This window comes from Cornus florida, unplaced genomic scaffold (genome assembly GCF_030987335.1).
Source record: "Cornus florida cultivar Cherokee Brave unplaced genomic scaffold, ASM3098733v1 CherokeeBrave_3.0.0_Hap2_Chr05, whole genome shotgun sequence".
Taxonomy (NCBI): Eukaryota; Viridiplantae; Streptophyta; class Magnoliopsida; order Cornales; family Cornaceae; genus Cornus; species Cornus florida.
The window spans coordinates 108,646,952-108,668,890 of NW_026775575.1; the positions used below are offsets into that span (position 1 = coordinate 108,646,952).

A 21,939-nucleotide genomic window follows, 5' to 3' on the forward strand; every position below is an offset into this window, starting at 1 on the left:
CAAACTATATGGATTAATCTGAATATCACCTAATTAATCTAAATTAATCAAGTGTGGTTGTATTGTTCGAATAATAAAGGGCCATACCTTAAGTGCTCCCACCTTAGAATCCCTTTCCTCTTTTAAACAAAACCCACCCCCCAACTAATTTCTTATACTCTATCCATTGTGAGGTAAAAATCCAGTTGACTTGTCAATGTGCTCAAGTTGCACACTTGTACCCTAGATTCAAATTAGAGTTATATTTAAAACAAATTAAACTTTATTTATTTTTATTTATTTTTATTTTTGTAAATACTCTCTCGAACTATATTTTTAACAGTAAACTCCTTATATATTCTCATGTTGTCATTTGCAATGTATGTGACATGTATTTTGAATTTAATGTCTATTATGCTCTTTTGTTTGTCATAATAATAATAATAATAATAATAAAACCTAATTTTTGTCTCTCTTACAATTTGAAAGGGAAATTAGATGAGCTCCTTCACTGATGCAACATAGAAAGATGTAAAGGCAAGCTGTGTCTCCCTCTCACAAACGATATGAGATTAGGCCAATTGAAGGCCTAATCTTCCAGGAGACATTAGATCTCTCTCTCTCTCTCTCTCATTGAATTTTACTCCCAAACTTTTCAATTGAATATCTTCAGAACACATGCTATCATATCTTTCATGTACTAATTCAATCTATGTTTTGGTTTTGGTTTTATCCTAAGCAGGAAGCATTATCTTCAAATCTGGTACTGATGGAATAATAGAAACCCACAAAGTAGATCATAATAAAAATCCAAAGTTTATAGCATCAGTTATAACATATATTTATAAAGTTACAACATGCTGTTAAAGTTACTTCTATGCTATTAAAGGTGCTGATGAACTCAGGTTATTAGCGAAGAAGGCTCACACTTGAGAGACTTTGCTCAACCGTTCATCTTTGCATCGCCTTTGATCTCCAACCATGGACTCAAACACATCCAAGAGATTATCCAAGCCCTCAGGATTGTCCCCCACAGCCTTCAGTGCATATACAGTACTCTCAATGGTGGACAAATACCCGGCACGAGGCTGTTGTCTCACTTCACTGTACAAGCTCATTTTCTCTACATCCAACTTCAAATGTGGCAAGAGCTTCAACCAAGGGTTCTCATTGTACATTCTCGTCGCTTTCGCCCATGTTCCATCCAATACAATCAAGTTCTTTACCTCGAAATCTAGAGCCTCAATGCCAAATGCTTTTTCACTTGGGAAGAGAAGCACTGATCCAGGAAGAACTGTTATTTCAAACTCTTCACACTCTTCCCAGTCACTACTCTCCTTCAATTGCTTTCTCTGCAACTTTGTTACAACAAACCCTTTTGCTAAAGCATCAAGCGCTACAGGAGAGGCCAAAAACTGATCAAAATTAGGTTTTTGCTGAGAGGATATCTGCAACCATCGATGGGTAAAAGAGCTGGTGGCACCATATTTGGCAACGGTACAAGTGATTGCAGGTTCATCAATGTCTTTTGAGACTGCTCCAATTGGGTCAAAACATGGTTGCAAAGGCTTGTTCTCATGAGCAACAACTTCAACTTGGTCACTATATAACATACACTCCACCATATCACCAAAACTTTTCTTGACAGCTAATTCATGTTTTGCCTCTGGAGTTGTGTGATTATTCATCAGCCAATCCGAATTTTGCTCAAAATCTGTACCATCCCAGCGACCTTGACCGATTCTCTCACTACCCAAATCACTCCTCAAACTACATTCTCCATTGTTGTCAATAAAGTTTGTGTTTTTCTCACTTACAGAGTCCGAAAATGGCCCAAGTTCTGAATTCACCATAGTTTCGCATTCTGAATTGGACCCATCAGCTTGATCAAAGCTCTTGTGATTCTGAACTGCACAAGCATCTGTTCTCTCAATTTCCGAACTAACCGAACCCAATTCACATTCTGGTTCGAGCAGGCGAATGAGGAACCGGGCTTCGAAATGAACGTCCGAGACCGATACCAAATCGAGATTCTTGAGCCCTAGTGTTGCGATTCTTGCAGAATTGAGCGGGTGCTTTTTCTCTAGACTGTGTTGGAGAATTGTAACCCTCACTGAATTCTCGAGACATGGGGTTTTGAGCCGAGTGCAGAGGCAAAGACTAGCCGGTTTCGAACACGATGGGCACATGGGTCTCTTGGAAACGGCCTGAGTCCCCATTTCTAGGGTTTGACAGATTTGGGGGTCTTGGTTGCGCAGAGGGCTGAGAATGGAACAAAACGGATTGTTTACAGCCACTGTTCGGATTCGGATCCGAAAATGAACCAGCATCTTGACCCGTGAATCGAATTGAACGTAAAATGGTTTCACTATTTTGAAATCGGAGTCAAAATCTTTGATGTTCAAACTTCCCATTAAAAAACCAAACTCTGTTGATCATAAACAACAGGATAAGTATAAAAGTTGGCCTTGGATCAAACCTGAAATTACAACACCACCCTTTTTACAGTTGAAACCGTCACGCACCAAAAAGATGCACAAAAACCCTCAAATTTTTCTGTATTGATCTGAAATTCTCAAGCTTAAATCCTCCAAAAATTGAGTATATTGTGTAAGACCCAGATCATCAAAATGCATGATTTTTGCTTTACAATCCCGTATGGGTTGGTTCTGGTTTGTGGTGGGATCATTGGGTATGCCAAGAAGGGGAGCACAGCTTCATTGGCTGGAGGTCTGGGCACTGGATTATTGCTCATCCTAGCTGCTTATCTGAGTCTCAAAGCCTTTCATAAGCAAAAGAACTCTTGCATCGCCTTGATTCTTGAGACGGGTATGGCCTATTTAGATGCACACACACATTGAATTATAAATTTGTAACCCTTTACGTTGAATTAAGTATATAAAGTCGGCAATTTCGAGACATTTGACTGTATTTACGTAAGTGGGGATGACGTAGTCCCCCACTTTCACTCATATAAAATATTTGGATGAGTCTCACTTTCAGACTACTTATCATTTTCCTATCAAATTTAGTTGATCTTTTGCAGACTTAATCGCATAATTTGAGTTTTAGGATTTTCAGTCAATCCAGTAAGAGGCCTCATGATAGAGTTACTATTGGAATTCGTTGATTTTTCGGACTTAACCTGAGTCTTTATTTGGGCTATAGAAGCTAGTGAGTGGAGTAAAGGTTCTGTTATGCTTGTTTGTGGTTTATAAAAGAACTCCAAGGCTCAGCACAAGGTCTAAAGTGCTAGGTTCTTGGCAAACTCATCCAGTTGATTACTAAGCTGAAGACTCTGCAGGATAAAGGGCATAGTTTACATCTTGTTTTTGTATTGTCAAATATATTGTTCCGAGCAAGTTAAGAAGGGAAGAGTAATGATCCTTATGGTACCAAAGTAATTATGGATTAATCATACCCATCTCAATCTTGAAATGTGAAACTTAAAATGAGAACCATATCCAAGACTGTGTTAATGTAAGCATTTTTTTTTTTTTTCCTTTCCCCATTTGATAAGTAGGTTAGGTATATGTCAACCTTGTTATAAAACTATCCAGTAAAAAAACCTGAATATTCATTCTTTTTAGTTCTGTGTTCATTATAATCTTCATTTTTCCATATGATCAAACTGTTATTTTGACTGATCTATGTGCCTTCAAACAGCTTGTGCTGTCTCACTTACATGGGTCATGGGTCAACGCTATGCTCAAACCTCTAAGATAATGCCAGCTGGTATTGTTGCCGGTATCAGGTAACTGGTTTATTTATTAATTATTTATATTATTATTATTATTTTATGTTTTTGGTGGGCTGTGCTCTTTATATTAGATTTGTATCAATCGAAAGTATTGTATTGCATAAACACCTTTGCTTCCACATGTATGGAACAAAATTATCCAAATTCATGTATTGTGCTTCTGAAGCAATGCACCTTTTGTGTCACTTATGGTTCCTTCTTTTGCTGTGGAGTTTCATTTGTCTGTTTGATATCTTATATTGTTCCATTCCTTACCCCTTGGATTTAGCAAATCAGAACCATCATTTTTCTTTCTTTCTTCTTTTTCATTAGATATCCTTTATTTTATGGGACAACACAATTTTTTTCTTGGTATGTGATGGCACAAAAAATTGATCTCTTGGGGTTGAGAATATAGAAGTTAAATTTGATTTATGACCTTAGAGAACATTTGATTTTAGTGTTTGGATAGAGTGTATCTGAATCTGGACCCAAAGTCTGGTAACTTTTTTTGGATATTTTTTGGCTTACAAATTTTAAATCCAGGCAAAAACACGAGTGAATTTATTAACATAAAAACGCATATTTGAAATAACCTAGCATTAGATGTTATTTCAATAATCCATCCTTCTCTCATCATGATCAACCTCCAGCCTTCAGCTCAACTTCCAGTCCTCTATTTCTGCAATCTCTCATCTGGTATGATTCTCTCTCTATACATTTACCTCATTCCTCCCAATTTCTGCAATCTCTAGCTAAAAGAAATCCCTTGCATAAAGCTCTTATATGGATGTTGAATTGAATTCAGTCATCATGCTGATTATATAGTTTCTTGATTCTTTCATGGTCTTGATCCACTGCCAGCTGAATCTAAAGTTATTTTTCAAGTACATTTTTTTGTTTCCTACACATTCTATATTCTTACTATGAAAAATTGGAAATACTTGTCTGTTAACCTTTCCAAAGACATGGTTGGGATTTCCTTCTTTGTAATTCAACTGGTACTTGGTAGAGCTTTTCAACTTCTTCGACATCATTTTCTTGTTTTTGCAGTGGTCTGATGACTGGATTTTATCTGTACAAGATTGCCATGGGCGGAAACTATATCCCACCTAAGACTGAGTGATGCACTGACAAATTTGGCCTAATACTCTTTCCATACTATATATACAGACATCACAATTCCGATGCTTTTTTTGGATCTTTTTACATTCTCACTCAGTATGTTGTTGCTATGTACTGGATAGGTTGTGTATCGGTTAAAAAAAGATAGTACTTTTTTAAAGAAAAGGGACCTTGTTTCTAACCGAGCTCTTGTTTTCCTAATGCTTCTCCGTATTTTTATTGTATCAATTGTAGAGTTTTCTGAAGTAATTGAAAAGAAAAAAGAGATTACACTTTTGCAAATCCACGTGTCACTGTTATCAGAATAAGAAAAAAAAAAGAAAGAAGAAGAACAAATGATACCAACATTTCATATTTGACCACTTTCTTGGCTTCAAATACTTGCATCTTATTTCATATTTTTTTCAACATTGATGGAGTTTGTACACAAGTGGCATCTCATTGATGCTTTAACTTTCCTTTTGGCTGAATTTGAAATTTGTTCCTAACTGTAAAATCTGTGCCAACAAACTCGATGCAGTAGCAGGTAATCTAAAAATTTCTACATCTGCACCCTCTAGTCCTGCTTAAGTTGCCTAATTTTGGTATAGTCTTCCTATAAGTATCTATTTGTCATTTACATCTCCAGTTTTTGGTTGTATCCATATCAAAATGCTTGTTCACAAGTTTCTATTAAGTTATATTATGCAACAGATACTGAAAAACCAAGACATGTCTCAGAAACTAAGGATGACTAATTATCTTCAGAACCGCTTGTTTTCAAAGTTTAGTACCCTAAAACATAAATAGAAAAAATGCTATCGCAAGGGCACTCTCACGTGAGCTTGTGCCCCAACTTTTGGTGGAGAATGCGGGAGGACACACTCTCAATCAAGTGGCTGAAGACTCGAGCTCACGGTGGGACAGCCCTCATGATAAAAAAATGATTCAATTCTTTGGAGGAGTGATTCCATTTGTTCTCTCTCTAGAGAAAGAATTGAAAACATAAACCCAAATCTCAGACTTACAGTGGATAAAACCATTTTATAGTAGCATGTTGAAATGTTGCAAGTTCACTAAATTCTGAGGTGCAAGTAAAAACATAACAGGTTTCAGATGCAGTAAAATTTTGATCTGGAAATACTAAATTTGTGGATCCAACATAAAATGGTTTTAACCAACCCCTATGGGATGATTGTGTTTCAATGTAATATCAGCATGAGCTCGTGTCATTCCTATAATAGATCTTGTTTTCTTTTGTCTAGGAATCAGAGTTTTCAATGCTCAAAAGAATGTGACCATTGATTTGGCTCTATTGATGATCTAATACGCTACAAAACAAAGAACCTGTCACCCAAGCTAGCTGAATAGATAATTATTTGGAAACTTATATAGGTGGATTTTTGGAAAAAGATAAAACTAATCCCGATCAAATGGAATACTTTTGTGTAATTTATCTAATACGTGGGAAAGATTCCACCCAGAAACCAACAGGTGAAACTCATTTTTGTACTCCAAAGTTTCATTTAAATTACTCAACTGTTGCAGGTTCATCTCAGCACCCCTCCCTCCCTCTCTCTTTCTCTCTCTCTCTCTCTCTCTCAAGAATCTCAATCATGACCATTAGTACTATTTTCACCCTTCTCCTATTCCTTCTCTCTGTCTTCTTTCTTCTAGTCAAGAGGAGAACATCATCACAGAGGCTCCCACCAGGGTCATTAGGAGTACCCCTCATAGGCCAAAGCCTCAGCCTTCTCCGGGCAATGAGAGCCAATACTGCTGAAAGATGGCTTGAAGAAAGAGTAAGAAAGTATGGTCCAATTTCAAAGCTAAGCCTCTTTGGCAAACCTACAGTTTTTATCTATGGTCAGGCTGCAAACAAGTTCGTATTCACTAGTGATAGCAGCATAATCGGCAACCAACAGACACATTCAGTTAAGATGATACTGGGCAATAGAAATCTGTTGGAACTCAGTGGTGAAGATCATAAACGCGTTAGAGGCGCTCTTGTATCGTTCTTGAAGCCAGAATGTCTAAAGCAGTATGTTGGGAAGATGGATGCAGAAATAAGGAAGCACCTTGAGATGCATTGGAAAGGCAAGCAAGAGGTCAAGGTATGTTGAATAAACCTGCAAGTTTTACCCAATTAAATTATACAATATATAATAATCTATTATTACAGTTGCATTCTCTATACTTACTTGATGAATGAAGTAATTATATCATATAATTCTGTTAACTATAATAACGAAAATGAAAATGTCCATTAGATTATATGGATGAGAACCTAAACAACTGCCTTTTTACTGGTAATTTTCCCTCAACTGTCTAAGAAGATATATTTGAACTTCCAAAACATTTTATACAACTGCCTTTGCTTGTGTGTCTTGCCTCTCATACTCAGTCCTTTTAAAACTGATGGAAAACCTCTGTAAATTATATTCATGAGTTGATTTATGAAGTGAAATATTCAATTTCCAACTGAAATAATGCACAAATCAGCTAGGGGTTAAAAAAGTTGTTGGTATTTCTGGTAGGTGCTGCCACTGATGAAGACACTTACATTCAACTTAATTTGCTCTCTTCTATTTGGGCTGAAACATGGAGCAGAGAGAGATCAACTCGTTGAATACTTCCAAGAGATGACAGAGGGAATGTGGTCAATCCCAGTTAACTTGCCCTTCACACGCTACAACCGCAGCCTTCAGGCGAGTGCAAAGGTCCAAAAGATGGTGAAAGACCTTATACGCGATAAGAGGGTTGAACTTGAGCAGAAGGGTGCTTCGTCCAACCAAGATCTCATCACTTGCTTGCTCAGCCTCCGCGGGGAAGATAATGAAGAAGTAATGTCTGAAAATGAGATTGTGCACAATGTCATGCTTGTCATGGTTGCCGGGCATGACACTTCATCTGTTGTGATTACTTTCCTCGTGCAACTTCTAGCTAATGATCCAACTGTATATGCAGCTGTTCTACAAGGTATGATATTCTTCCCTTAAAAAACAAAAACCAAACAAAAACCAGATAAGATATTTTGTTAAAAAAAATATTGTCTAATTATCTGAAATCTAAGCAGCTTCCTTGTCAAATTTTCTGGAGCCTACTTCTGATTCTCTAAATGTCGTTCAGCAAGTCCTTGAACAACATATGGCAATGGCATTGAATTTATTGAAATAAATGCAATACAACATATTCTGCTGCAAATGGTCCAACTTCTTGATAGTTTTGTGGAGATGGGATGATTCTCTACAATGTTGTGTTCATTTTGGATTGCAGAACAAGAAGCGATAGCAAAAAGCAAGTCCCCAGGGGAGTTACTTACATGGGAAGACCTTGCCAAGATGAAGTACACATGGAGAGTAGCCATGGAGACTATGAGAATTTTTCCTCCTATCTTTGGAGGCTTCAGGAAGACACTGAAAGACATTGAATATGATGGCTACCTCATTCCTTAAGGATGGCAAGTAAGAATCCCATCTTACACCTGTAGTCTATTTTCTAAATGGTGATCAGTAGCTCATAACATAGAATTGGTTCCCATCTTATTGATGATCAGGTATTCTGGGTTGCGAACATGACTCACATGGACAGTAGCATATTTCAAGAACCAACAAAGTTCGAGCCAGCACGATTTGAGAACCAAGCATCCATTCCTCCTTACTGCTTTGTTGCATTTGGAGGGGGTCCTCGTATATGTCCAGGATACGAATTTGCAAGGATTGAGACTCTAGTCGCAATCCATTATTTGGTCACTGGATTCACGTGGAAGTTATGCTGCAATGACAATTTCTTCAGTAGGGATCCAATGCCAATACCTACTCGAGGACTTCCAATCCTAATTGTGACAAAAGAAACAACTGTGACATCAATCAAATTGTGAGAGCTCAAGTGCTTGGTTCTTGACGAGCTCATCTGGTTGATTGATAAGATGAAGACTCTGCATGATACAGGGCGTAGTTTGCATCTTGTTTTTGTAATGTCAGGTATCTCGTTCCCAGTAAGTTAAGGAGGCAAGAGTAATGATCCTTATGTTACCAAAAGTTGATGTTTAGCAGTGACCTGTCTTCTGTGACTACAGTAGATATGAATTTTATCATCATCTCAAACTGAGACAAAATGAGAAGCATATTGAAAACTGTGTTAATGTCAGCAATTTTTTTTTTTTTTTTCATTTGAACATTATTATAAAGCTATCCAGTAAAGACACGTGAATATTCGTTCTTCTTAGTTCTGTGTCCATCATAATCCTCATTTTCCGTATGCTCAAACTGTTATTTTGACTGAGCTATGTGCCTTCAAGCAGCTTGTGCTGCCTCACTCACGTGGTTCATGGGATAACGCTATACTCAAACCTCTAAGATAATGGCAGCTGGTATTGTTGCTGGGGTCAGGTAACTGGAAGACTAAGAATACTTTCTTCATGTTCTTCTGATTTTTTTATTTTTTTTTTGTGGGATGTGCTCTTTGTATGTTAGATATTTATCAATCTAGATTATTGAGTTGCATTAACACCTTTGCTTCCACAACATATAGAGAAAAAATATCCAAATTCATGTATAATGCTTCTATAGTAACGCACCATTTGTGTCATTTATGGTTCCTATTTTTGCAGTGGAGTTCATTGTCTGTTCAATATCTTATATTTGTTCGATACCTTAACCCGTTGGATTTTGTATATCAGAACAATCAAATTATTCATATCCTTTCCTTCATTTTTCTTTTTTAATTTAGATATCCTTTCGTCTCTGGGATGACACAATTTCTTCCTTGGTATGTGATGGCACAGAAAATTGATCTCTGGGGATTAATAGTATAGAAGTTACATTGGATTTATGACTTAGGGTAAGTTTGGCTTTAAGGATTTGGATACAGTGGATTTGAAATCTTGGACCAAAGCCTTCTAACTCATTTGGATATTTTTTGGCATACAGATTTTAAATCCGGGCAAATGCCGCAAATCCACCGGTGAATTTATCAACTCAAAACCGCAGCTTTGACATAACGCCTCGTTAGGTGTTATTTCACAAATCCATCCTTTTTCTCATCATGATCAACCTCCAGCCTCCAGCTGAACTTCCGGTTCTCTATTTCGGCAATCTCTGATCAGGTATGACTCTCTCTCTCTCTCTCTATATATATATATATATATATATATATTTCTCTCATTCCTCTCTATTTCAGCAATCTGTCAAACTCATTCAATGATGGCTAAAAGAATCCCTTGCATAAAGCTTTTATATGGGTGTTGAGTTGAAATAAGTCATTGTGCTGTCTGATATAGTTTCTTGATTCTTTCATGGTGTTGATCTTGCACCTCTGTCAGCTGAATCTAAAGTTAATAATCAAAATCCATCTTTTTGTTTCCCAAATATCCTATGATCGAAAAATGTAAATTCTTGCCTATTAAATTTTCTAAAGCAAAAGTTGGGATTTCCTTGTTTGTAATTCAACCTGCCACTCAATCCAGCTGTATAGATTAATTATTTGAAAACTTAGAGAGCTCATGGATTTTCATAATAAAAAAAAGAAAAAGAAAAAACCAATCCTGGTCAAAATGGAATACTTTTGTGTAAGTTAAGAAAGATTCCCACCCAGAAACGGACAAGTGATGACTCATTTTTCTACTCCAAAATTTCATTTATATTACTCAAATGTTGCAGGTTCATCAACAACATCCCTCCCGTCCTCCCTCTCTCAAGAATCTCAACCATGACCATGAGTACTATTTTCACCCTTCTTCTATTCCTTCTCTGTGTCTTCTTTCTCCTAGTCAAGAGGAGAAGATCATCACAGAGGCTCCCACCAGGATCATTAGGATTTCCCCTCATAGGTCAAAGCCTTTGCCTTCTCCGGGCAATGAGAGCCAATACTGCTGAAAGATGGCTTGAAGAAAGAGTAAGAAAGTATGGTCCAATTTCAAAGCTAAGCCTCTTTGGCAAACCTACAGTTTTTATCTATGGTCAAGCTGCAAACAAGTTTTTATTCACTAGCAGCACAATCGGTAACCAACAGGTACATTCAGTTAAGATGATATTGGGCGAAAGAAATCTGTTGGAACTCAGCGGTGAAGATCATAAACGCGTTAGAAGCGCTATTGTATCATTCTTAAAGCCAGAATGTCTAAAGCAATATGTTGGGAAGATGGATGAAGAAATCGGGAAACACCTTCAGATGCATTGGGAAGGCAAGCAAGAGGTCAAGGTATGTTGAATGAAACTGCGATCAAATTATTAGTGTTACATTATATTTACTTGATGAACAAATTAATTATATCATATAATTCTATGAACTATATTCACGAAAATGAAAATGCCCAGTCTAAAAAAAAAACCTTTTTTTTCCCAGTAATTTGCCCTCAAATAACAGTCTAAGAAGTTATCGTTGAACTTCCAAAACATAACATTTGAAGTCATATATGAGCTCAATATCTTTGTTTATGTGTCTTCTCTCTCATACTCAGGCCTTTTAAAACTGATGGAAAACCCCTGTAAACAATATTCATGAGTTGGTTTATAATGTGAAATATTCAATTTCCAACAGAAATAATGCACAAATCAACTTGGGGTTAAAAAAGAAGTTGGTTTTTCTGGCAGGTGCTGCCCCTGATGAAGACACTTACATTCAACTTAATTTGCTCTCTTCTGTTTGGGCTGGAACATGGAGCACGGAGAGATCAATTCGTTGAATACTTCCAAGAGATGATAGAAGGAATGTGGTCAATCCCGGTTAACTTGCCCTTCACACGCTATAACCGCAGCCTCCAGGCGAGTGCAAAGGTTCAAAAGATGGTGACAGCCCTTATACGCGATAAAAGGGTTGAACTTGAGCAGAAGGGCACTTCATCCAACCAAGATCTCATCACTTGCTTGCTCAGCCTCCGCAAGGAAGATAACAAAGAAGTAATGTCTGAAAATGAGATTGTGCACAATATCATGCTTGTCATGGTTGCTGGGCATGACACTTCATCTATCGTGATTACTTTCTTTGTGCAAATTCTAGCTAACAATTCAACTGTATATGCAGCTGTTCTACAAGGTATGATATTCTTCCCTTAAAAATTCAAAATATTGTCTGACATATGGCAATGACATTGAATTCATTGAAATACAACATATTTTGATAGTTCATATTCTGCTGCAAATAGTCCAATTTCATGATACTCCGTAGTTTTGTGGAGAGGAATGACGATTCTCTACAATGTTGTGTTCATTTTGGATTGAAGAACAAGAAGAGATAGCAAAAAGCAAGTCTCCAGGGGAGTTATTAACATGGGAAGACCTTTCCAAGATGAAGTACTCATGGAGAGTAGCAATGGAGACCATGAGAATGTTTCCTCCCATCTTTGGAGGCTTCAGGAAGACACTGAAAGACATTGAGTATGGTGGCTACCTCATTCCTAAAGGATGGCAAGTAAGAATCCCATCTTACACCTAGTAATCTATTTTATTAATTGATGATCAGTCACTCATCTTCAACATAGAATTGATACCCTTCCCAATTGATGACCAGGTATTTTGGGCTGCAAACATGACTCACATGGACACTAGCATATTTCAAGAACCAACAAAGTTCAAGCCAGCACGATTTGAGAACCAAGCATCCATTCCTCCTTACTGCTTTGTTGCATTTGGAGGGGGTCCTCGTATTTGTCCAGGATACGAATTTGCAAGGATTGAGACTCTAGTCACAATCCATTATCTGGTCACCCGATTCTCGTGGAAGCTATGCTGCAATGACAATTTCTTCAGTAGGGATCCAACGCCGGTACCTACTCAAGGACTTCCAATCAAAATTATGTCAAAGAAACTACTGTGACATGGATCAAATTGTGAGAGCTACTCAGAAGAAATGACTGAAGAATGTTGTGGATTATAAACTGTGTATGAGCTAAAAAAAAAAAAAAAAAAGACTAATAAAAAGAGAGAGAAGCAACATAAGTTCTTCCGCATTCCAGTTCTGTTATATGTGGTTTCGAACAAGCTCATGAAATTGTTTTTGTGGTCGGAGACGAGTGTGTTGAAAATCAGTTTAGGGGAGGTTGTTCTTGACATTTCACACATTTCATCTACTCTTTTCTTTCTTTTTCCTCATTCCTGGTTTTTAAGAAAATAATTCAGGAGAGTTTTGTATAATTTGCCCAAATTTTCAATGTCCAAATATTCCATTTATAGCTATTATACAATAATATATTGGAAGGCATATAATTAATTTTCTTTCAGATTTGCCAGAAGCCTGGAATGATGAATGAGAAGCGACTGCTTGTAAAATAGGGAAATTTCCCACATTGCCTAGTGCATTTAGATGGAGGGACTGCATGTGACTGCATGTCTACCAACTTAAGATCATTTCAACACATCACAATATTCCAAATGCTACGAAACAAACAAATATATAATTCATTCCAATTTCCAATTCCTTTACAACAGTCAAGTTATAGTGTTTAACATTGTGTGACGCCCAAAATTTACAACTAATATTGACCAAAATCAACATGCCTTTGCACCAGACGATACAATCATAACAAATAGTAATACACTAGCCGAATGCCTGATACTATACCAACCAACCATCCGAATAACAACTACAAGCGGGAGATACAACTGAGAATGCTTTTCAGCAGTTGACAGTCCTAGAATATTTGGGAGGAAGGGATGGACACCTTTCATTCATATGGGGGTACGGATCCATGGTATTGTATCCCGGTAATTCCATTCGATACTTCCCTTTAATTTGACAAAAAGGGAGCTCCACATTGTCCCCGTCATTGCACCACTTTGGCAGGCGGCTTGAATTGTTTTCAAAAAACTGGAGTGTGTATGCGTCCTTTATCTGCATGTTAGGAAACAAGATTGATTAATACAGATTTAATATTTAAAACTTCTAACGTTGGTTTTTACTTCCTAATCACTCGGGAATTTCTTTCAATTGAGCATTCACATTGGCTTTAACAGCTCAAGTTTGTTTGTTTATTCCTTTTTAACTTAAATTTCATCATTTTCTCACGAGTAAATAAGAATAAAGCAGTAAGCATGCAGAGAATAAGAGTTTCGTCAGGTAAGAAATAATCATTAATAGTTGAGTAAAACTGAGGGGAACTTGTGAGGGTGCAGTTGGAGATCATCTAATTCTTACCACCGCAATCAGAAGATATTCTCAAGTTACTACAATCACATAACTATCACCACCTGACTATTTGAGCATGCATAATTGACTTCAGTTATTTTAAACTAATGGATTTTGAATATTTTGAACAAACTCACAGTAAACTCAGTAACTTGAATGGAGCTTGCAAATGGATCAAATAATCCTGCTTCCTTATACATCTCAAGTATGAAAGCAACACATGACGTTGATTTCCCATCACTGTACTCCCAATCGTCCTGCTCGGGAATCATCAGCAATTCATCGAAAGATGGCCCACTTTTTTCAGTTTCTACAAGAATTTCAGGAAGACTCAGGTTCTGCACAGAACAAAAATCGCACAAATATTCAGACTAATAAATATCCATTAACCAGTTTTGTCCCACCAATGTGGGGACTGGGTGCTAAAAGAGGTGAACTGAATACAAATTTAATTTCTAGCATTATATCGCACAAAAAATGGCTTCTCTGATATTAATACCCACATTCTCATGCTAGGCAGTAGGAGCTTTTATCATTGCACCAATCAATGGCCTTACTAAACTATAATGATGATGTTACCCTACAATATGACTATCCAGATTCCAGACTCAATGGCAGTCTATTTTGCCCTAAAAAATCTGATGGCTCTATGGTTCAGATCAAGCCATCATATCTATGTGCCCAATTATCAGTTACTGTAACCAATTTTTTCCATAGATGACAAGTTTTTCATTTTTATACCAATAGTAGAACATATGCTTAAAAAAATCATTCAACAATGAAAGAGATACAAACCAAGAAATTGTTATCCTCCTGTGAATGAGAATCCCATCCATTATCTATGCTTCAATAACCAAATCAGATAGGATTTTGGTTATCTGGATGATTGAGCGTATTTGTCACAATACCTGAGTTCCAAGTCGCCTATTCAAGGCTTCATTCCACATGTTGGCAGCATATGCAGGCTGTATTTGATTCCAAACAGTCATAACAGAAGCAACCTATACCATGGCAGAACTAAGAATCAAAATCACCAAGTAAAAAAAGGAAATAAAAGAAAATTTCACAGTGCATAATATATATTGTATAATATACTCCATATTATATATATATATATATATATATATAGAGAGAGAGAGAGAGATACTGAGCATAATTTTTTTTCTTCTCAAAGTACCTAAGAATGTCCATCTTAATTATGGTATTCCAAAGCTTATCCTTTTCCCCTATTAAATGACTTCAGAAATTAAGAAGTCACAGACTTGCAATTTTTTCAAACTTCAAATAGCAGATTGCAAACCATATTTTCATTTAATTAAAATAGATTTTCTTTTGACAACATTTCTGTATTTTTAAAAATAATGCACTCACTATTTGCAAAATGTTGTTCTCAAGTAAGTACTTGGATGAAATTCTAAAGGTCCAAAAACATCAAACTTTTACTGGATTTTATTTCAATTATTACAAAACATCAAACTTTTAATATATATGCAGGAACCATGAAATGAAAATCTACCTTGCTGTCTGTCAAGTTTGAAGCTAAACATGTCATAAAACCTGATATTAGTTCAATTGAACAAGTTAATGAGGTTTCCTTAGAAAGTTACTTGGTACACATAAATTTTCTACCGGCTACATATCTTAAACAAAATTTACCCAGTTTAGTATACTCTTTTGGTCTCCAGATTAAAAATTTAAGCTCCTGAGCAATAGTAACTACCACTTCACCAAAATACCTGTTCGGTTAGCCAAAATCCTTATTAAAGTAAATGTTAAGGCCATAAATTTTTTTTTCCCCCTAATTAGCAAAGAAGATATCCACTATATGGCTCCAAAATACGGGGGTGTAGCCCATGCAAAAACAAAGTATATAAGAAAAGACCTCCTATATATCCTACAGAAAGTACAACCCATCCAGAAAGGAAGAAACTCTAAACCAAAAAGAAAAAGAAAAGGAAAGGAAAAAATCCCAAAAGAAAAATAAATAAGCACAACATCACTCTTTTAAATTTATGAACAGGGAATCCCACACCCTCAAAAGACCATCCATCCATCCATCTCTCCCCACAGACACTACATCAAACACACAGGGGCATGAATCCCAAGCATTCCTCACTCGCCAAAACTCTTTGATATAACTCAAAACAACTTCAAAGATACTGAAGAGGACACTACACAACTCACAGGCAATCATACAACATAACAGTAAGTGTTTAATACAACAACCCCAACCCCCCCCCCCCCCCCCCCCCCCCCCCCCCCCCTCTCCTCTTTTCTCTCTCTCTCTTTCTGCCTCCTTACACATGTAACAACAATCTAAAAATAATCTTGTCCCTACACCTCAAATTACTAGTAATCACTAGTCAGTTTTTCACTTTCAACTGCATAGTTTCTAATACAGTCATCCACAGAGAATATCTTATCCTTAAACGCTTTCTATGAGTCTATCTCACATCATCATCCATGTCTCACCCAATGAGATACCATAGAGCACTTCCAGAAAAGTTCTCTGCAGCCTTCGCATCTTAGCCATGCAACAACTTACAACATCTGATGGGTCAACACCACTCAACTATCTGACAAGGTTACAGTAATGTGCAACCGAAGCCTCCTTATCAACTGTAGTCCTATATCCAACTCTTGAAGCTTTGTCACTGAATGACATATCATAAGAGAATCTAATTCTCTGCCCATTCCAACTACATGCCTTAAATATTTGAGAGATCCTCCCATGCCCTCGTGATTCTCTTCCATAGACCAATCACTTAGGAATTCATGACATCTCTCAAAAGCCAACAGCCCCAAGATGCTCCCATATTACCTCTCCACCACCCTTGTTCAAAAGGTATCCATCTCCACCATATAACTCCACTAAACATGCTCAATGCCCTAATACTAATCTTCCCACTTCAACTGGAGAGGAAACAGCATCCCTGTTCATTAACTGGGATCCCCATTTATGCAGCCGAATGTTGGAGTTTATGTCACAGTTATTCAATAAAGGTACATCTCAGGTATATTGAAAAATTAGAGGATGTCATAAATCCAAGCTAGACACAAATTACTAGGCATGAAAAATATTAGCACTGCAGTTGATGAGAATTTCAATTTAGATGATTTCTAATATACTTGGTAGCTACATCATTGAAAACAACTCAAGAAAATTCCTTATAAACTTGTAATCACATATTCTGAAATTATATTTTAGAGGATATTAAAATCCTACAAATTCCTCACAATTTGATCTTTTACTTCAAACACAAAAGGAAATAAAGTTTCTAGTAACTGTGACATAATTTTGTTAAACACCAAATTATCATAAACCAAACACTAGAATCACAATAATGAAAAGTGGATAACTAAAGGGGGGAAAAAAAAAAGCATCCGCTTATACCACAAGCTTGCCCTAAAAAATGATTAAGAATAGATAAATGCAATACCAGATGAGCATCCAATGGTGGTGGATAATTCCCATCAATAGTGTCTATCCAGCTAAATATCATGTTATGATAACCATACGGCTTCCCTGACATACTTCGTGCATACTCCCAAGCAGCAGTCTCATTAAATTTGGCCCGAATATCAGGATGCAAAGGAAGCAATGCAATATGCGGATTGGAATCATCTTTAGTCAGCTCAAAATCCCACCACTCGTCCCATGGTAAAACAGCAATAATATCTTGTCCCTAATAAAAAATTGTAGACCACCAAAATTTCTTTAGCTCCAAGTCATATTTGCAGAAAAGTGGCCTTCTATTGAATTAGTAACCAAATCTTGCAAAAAGTATGCGAAATACATAATTTAGAAAGCATGCCGGCATGATTTCATTAATCCAGTGCCATGCTCATTCAAAAAAATAATCAATCACCAATTCCTAGGCTGCTTAAAAATTTTTATCTTGTAATGGCTTAAGTTCATTCATCTGACTGCACCAGGATCTCAGAGGAGCTACTTTAACCCAATATCCGACAAAGAACGATTATCTTTTGAAATATTAAGGAAGAATATTATTAAAGATAAAGTCCCATTCGGTAATGTTTGACAAGGGAAAAGTTATAAGAATGTTGTTCATATGACAACGAAATTGTGTTGCTCAATGTGTGCTGAACATGTAATACACAATTAGGAAAACTTTAAACCAGATGAGAATCATTATATATATGTGTGTGTGTGAAAAAAAAAAAAAACTAATTGATGTAGTAGAATTAATGAACAAAATAAGGAAGAAGTAAATTCACTAGACAAGTGTAATTAAAGATCTGACGCTAAAAGGAAGGATGATAAGAGTAACATCTAAAGAATTCTGAATAGGGAGAACAGTGGCAGAAAAATAAAGAAGAATAAATTGAGTTTGTTACAAACTTAATTAGAAGACAAAGACTGCACAAATAGGAATTGGTGAAACAGCCATATATGCCTGAACACATGTTTATGCCTCTTTAACAGAACATTTGGAACAAGACACTTACCAAAAAAAAAACAAAAAAGGAGGAGATCCTACAAAGAAGCTCTGAACCATTTTACCGTAATTTCAGTAAAATAATATCATGTTCTTGTTGGCAGAAAAGCATCAATTGCAAAACCCTGAGAGAGAGATTGCAGCTTCTTCTCCGGATTCAACACACACACTCAAAAAAAAAGAAAAAAAGAAAAAACATAATCTACAAGTTAATAGCATAAAGTGCAAGCTTGAGATAAGAGGAGATGTCTAAAGGGCTAAATTCTAAAACCCAAATTCTTATGCAACAACGTCAAGTGGGTCTATACTGGTGAGCCAGTCATATATTAGCCATTTGGTAATGTCACTTAGGTTTTGTATATTTTCTCTTTATTTAACATACTTTTCAATTTTAAATTGAAAGTAGGATATAACAGTAATATACTGTAGCATTACCATACAATTTGAACTACAACAGCAATGAATGTTCGAAGGAATTTTAGTATCATTCTGGGTCCTGTTTGAATCATATTTTAACTTGAGCTCAAAATTAGTATGATTCATTGGCCAGATATTTTATCATTAAACTTTACAAGCCCACAAAAGGGTTCAATTTATGGAACATTCAATTGAGAACTTGTTCCTTGAAGCTGCTAGTCATTGTCACATACTTTTCAATTTAAATTGAAAGTAGGATATAACAGTAACATACAGTGGTATTACCATACAGTTTGAACTACAACAGCAACGAAATTTCAAAGCAAATTTTGCATCATTTTGGGTCCAGTTTCAATCATATTTTAACTTAAGCTCAAAATTAGATGATTCATTGGCCAGATATTTTATCATTAAACTTAATTAATGGAAAATTCAATTGAGAACTTGTTGCTTGAAGCTGCTAGTCATTCTCTTGTTTCCTTAACCAAAAGAAATTCATGAGACTATATGAATTCGAAAGGGTTACTCCTAACATAAGTTTAATTTGTGCCAATTGAAGTTACTAGAATGCTTCAAGCTTTAGCATCTTTTAAGGTATTACCTCCTCATTTTCATGTCCAGATTCCCCAATCCATAAATTTCCTTCAGAATCCTTTAAGCAAACGGCTGTATGACCAGCATAAGCTCCAGTCACCCACTTCTCCAGAGTCTCAAAGCCACCCCATCTGCCCCGAATTTTCGATATTGCAAGGAAATCCCCAGAGTGAATATCATCAACACTAATGTTTGTGACCCATGGCTGAGGACGTTGTTCAAAGGAAGCACCCATATGCTTCATGAGAAACCCAATATTTGAGTTCTCACCCCATCCAGTGTTTGTGAATAAGGGGAAGACATCCCACAGTGCTTCAAGAGTTCCCAGCATCCCCGCTTGCATGAGAAAAATTGAGACCCCTTTATTTTTCACCTGTTCCCACAGGAAGTAAAGATCCCGTCTAACAAAGAAATACTTGTTTTAACAAATGGAACGAGTAACATGTATCAGAGAGTGGCAACTTACATATTCAAATTCTGCTTTCCCTTCCCATTCCTTAAATTCAAGGGTATGCTCACGCGATAGAAAATAGTAGTCCCATGTTACACGGTATGGAGTTGCAAACACATAAAGATCCATACATGTCCAACTATGGGCTTTGTCAACCTGAAGAAGAAAGGAGATACATTAATTGAGTTATAACACATCTTGAAAAACTTAAATAATTCAATCTTTTATAGGCCATGTAAGAAAATACAAATGTTACAAACACCATAATTGTAGTATGCAGAAAAAGAAGTTACAGGTGTTGCCAAAAGCTAAATTTGTTATGAATGATCTCGAATGTTTTGAAAAGACTAAACTGCACTTCGCCGCAACTAAATGATTGAAATACCAAAAGGCTAAGCTAACGAGTTTATATGACAAGCAGAAAAAAATTAGATCCCCCATGCAAGCGAAATAAGAACAAAAATATAAATGAAGAAGAAGCGAAACCCTAAACAAATAACCAAAACCTCCACAATGTCATTCAAATAAAACCCACAATAAAAATTCAACTTCAGCAAGTAAAACTTAAGAATTCATACAGCTAGATACCCAATTCTCAACATTTCAACATAACCAGTAACCTAAGGTCAACTGAACAAAATATGAGTCATATATGTTCTTGCTTATCACACACCCTTGAGCAACCGATAAAGGAAAACCTACCAAAAGGAGAGCCAAAAAGGCTCCAAAAACAGAAGCAAACCTTCAATAACACCAACCACATAGATAACCTAATAATTCAAAATTATATGTAATCCAAATTAGGCATGATTCTCACCAGCACCCTCGGATGTACTACGGAAAGCAAATCCTCAAAACCAACAACTTGAGCGACAAAATTGACACTGGCATCAAAGTTTAAAAAGAAAAAGTCGAGAGAACCAGTTCCCCCATATCCAATACTCCAAACTGTCACAAAATCAACTAAGGAAAAGGAAATTTCGGTCCAGCTTTTATATTTTCCCAACTGCAAACCCAAAAAATACCCAAGAGCTCAAATTCAACCAGTAACATTCAATAATACCAAAACCAAGATATCTAATGTATCAAAAAATCAACTAATATTTTAACTAAGCCGAAATAAATCCCAAATTAGATAATATTTTAAAAAACCACATCAAATGAAACCCTCAAAGATCAAATTTAGCCAGTATCATTCAATGAATATAACTCCCAACACACCAAAAAAAATTGAACAAAATCAAATTACAACCAAAGAAAGCAAGTTAATATACCCTCAATTTGTAATATGAATAACAACCACCCACGGAAATTACAGCCAAATGCTTTGAATTGTGAGCATCAAAGTTCAACAACACCCACATACCCAATACTCCGGATTTCAAAGTATCAAACACTATAATAAAAAATAAAAAAATAAAAGAAAAATAAAAACATGAAATGGGTCAGTTTGAAACCTTAAGATGAAGAGTGCCTCCACCAAATTCGCTGCCAGTTTTGTTGTGAAACTCCATCCAAGCCGTGTTCTTGTAAAAGCAAGCCCCTTTCCACTCCAAAGAGTTGTTGGAAGAAGAAGAAGCAGCGCCGACAAAAGTGGGCAAGAGATCGACGGCACTGCGGAGAGAGTTGAGGATAGGCCATGAGACCTGTCTGGGCAACAGTGGAAGTATGTCTTCTGGACGTACTGGTTGTTTCAGGGCATGTGAATTTAATGGGTATAGACACGAAAAGGTGAGGAAGATGAGGAGAGAGAACGAAGAGGGTGGCATGGCGGAACAGGAGAATTTGAGAGAGAGAGAGAGAGAGCTAAATTAGGGATAATTCCGTTCTACCTAAAAACTTTGACCTTCATTAGAATCAGCAGAGCATCATCAGAGCATCATCCTCTTCTTTCTGATTATTGGAAATTTTCATAAATACAATGTCGTGTTGCATATAATTAAAGAGGGATTCTTAACTCTCTCAGTCGCTCTCTATCTCTTCCCACACGCCACTATTTTTTGGTTAGGTAATTGTTTATCTATTAATCATAAAGAAAAAATATATATACGACTTCTTTGTCTTTTTATTTC

The 21,939-nt window shown here is 36.4% G+C and overlaps 4 protein-coding genes and 1 pseudogene across 4 annotated transcripts; 3 read left to right on the top strand and 2 right to left on the bottom strand.

Moving 5' to 3' along the window:
- Positions 1–772: 772 nt before the first annotated feature.
- LOC132308431 (uncharacterized) lies at positions 773–2,445 on the bottom strand. The gene has a single exon (XM_059806515.1). It carries the CDS (start codon positions 2,391–2,393, stop codon positions 903–905), a length of 1,491 nt encoding a protein of 496 aa, XP_059662498.1. The 5' UTR covers positions 2,394–2,445; the 3' UTR covers positions 773–902.
- Positions 2,446–2,555: 110 nt separating this feature from the next.
- Positions 2,556–5,197, top strand: LOC132308432 (protein FATTY ACID EXPORT 5-like). Its single transcript, XM_059806516.1, has 3 exons — positions 2,556–2,808; positions 3,646–3,733; positions 4,772–5,197. Exons 1-3 carry the CDS (start codon positions 2,610–2,612, stop codon positions 4,842–4,844), a joined length of 360 nt encoding a protein of 119 aa, XP_059662499.1. The 5' UTR covers positions 2,556–2,609; the 3' UTR covers positions 4,845–5,197.
- Positions 5,198–6,438: 1,241 nt separating this feature from the next.
- Positions 6,439–9,494, top strand: LOC132309935 (cytochrome P450 716B1-like; annotated as a pseudogene).
- A 656-nt stretch (positions 9,495–10,150) lies between these two features.
- Positions 10,151–12,954, top strand: LOC132310469 (cytochrome P450 716B1-like). The gene is made up of 4 exons (XM_059808639.1): positions 10,151–11,023; positions 11,416–11,857; positions 12,045–12,232; positions 12,332–12,954. Exons 1-4 carry the CDS (start codon positions 10,532–10,534, stop codon positions 12,635–12,637), a joined length of 1,428 nt encoding a protein of 475 aa, XP_059664622.1. The 5' UTR covers positions 10,151–10,531; the 3' UTR covers positions 12,638–12,954.
- A 238-nt stretch (positions 12,955–13,192) lies between these two features.
- On the bottom strand, positions 13,193–21,877 carry LOC132308433 (uncharacterized). The gene is made up of 7 exons (XM_059806517.1): positions 21,325–21,877; positions 19,883–20,023; positions 19,424–19,789; positions 17,386–17,631; positions 14,854–14,946; positions 14,083–14,283; positions 13,193–13,651 (listed from the first exon to the last, which is right to left on the bottom strand). The coding sequence occupies exons 1-7, from the start codon at positions 21,634–21,636 to the stop codon at positions 13,436–13,438; spliced, it is 1,575 nt and encodes a 524-aa protein (XP_059662500.1). The 5' UTR covers positions 21,637–21,877; the 3' UTR covers positions 13,193–13,435.
- Positions 21,878–21,939: the final 62 nt, after the last annotated feature.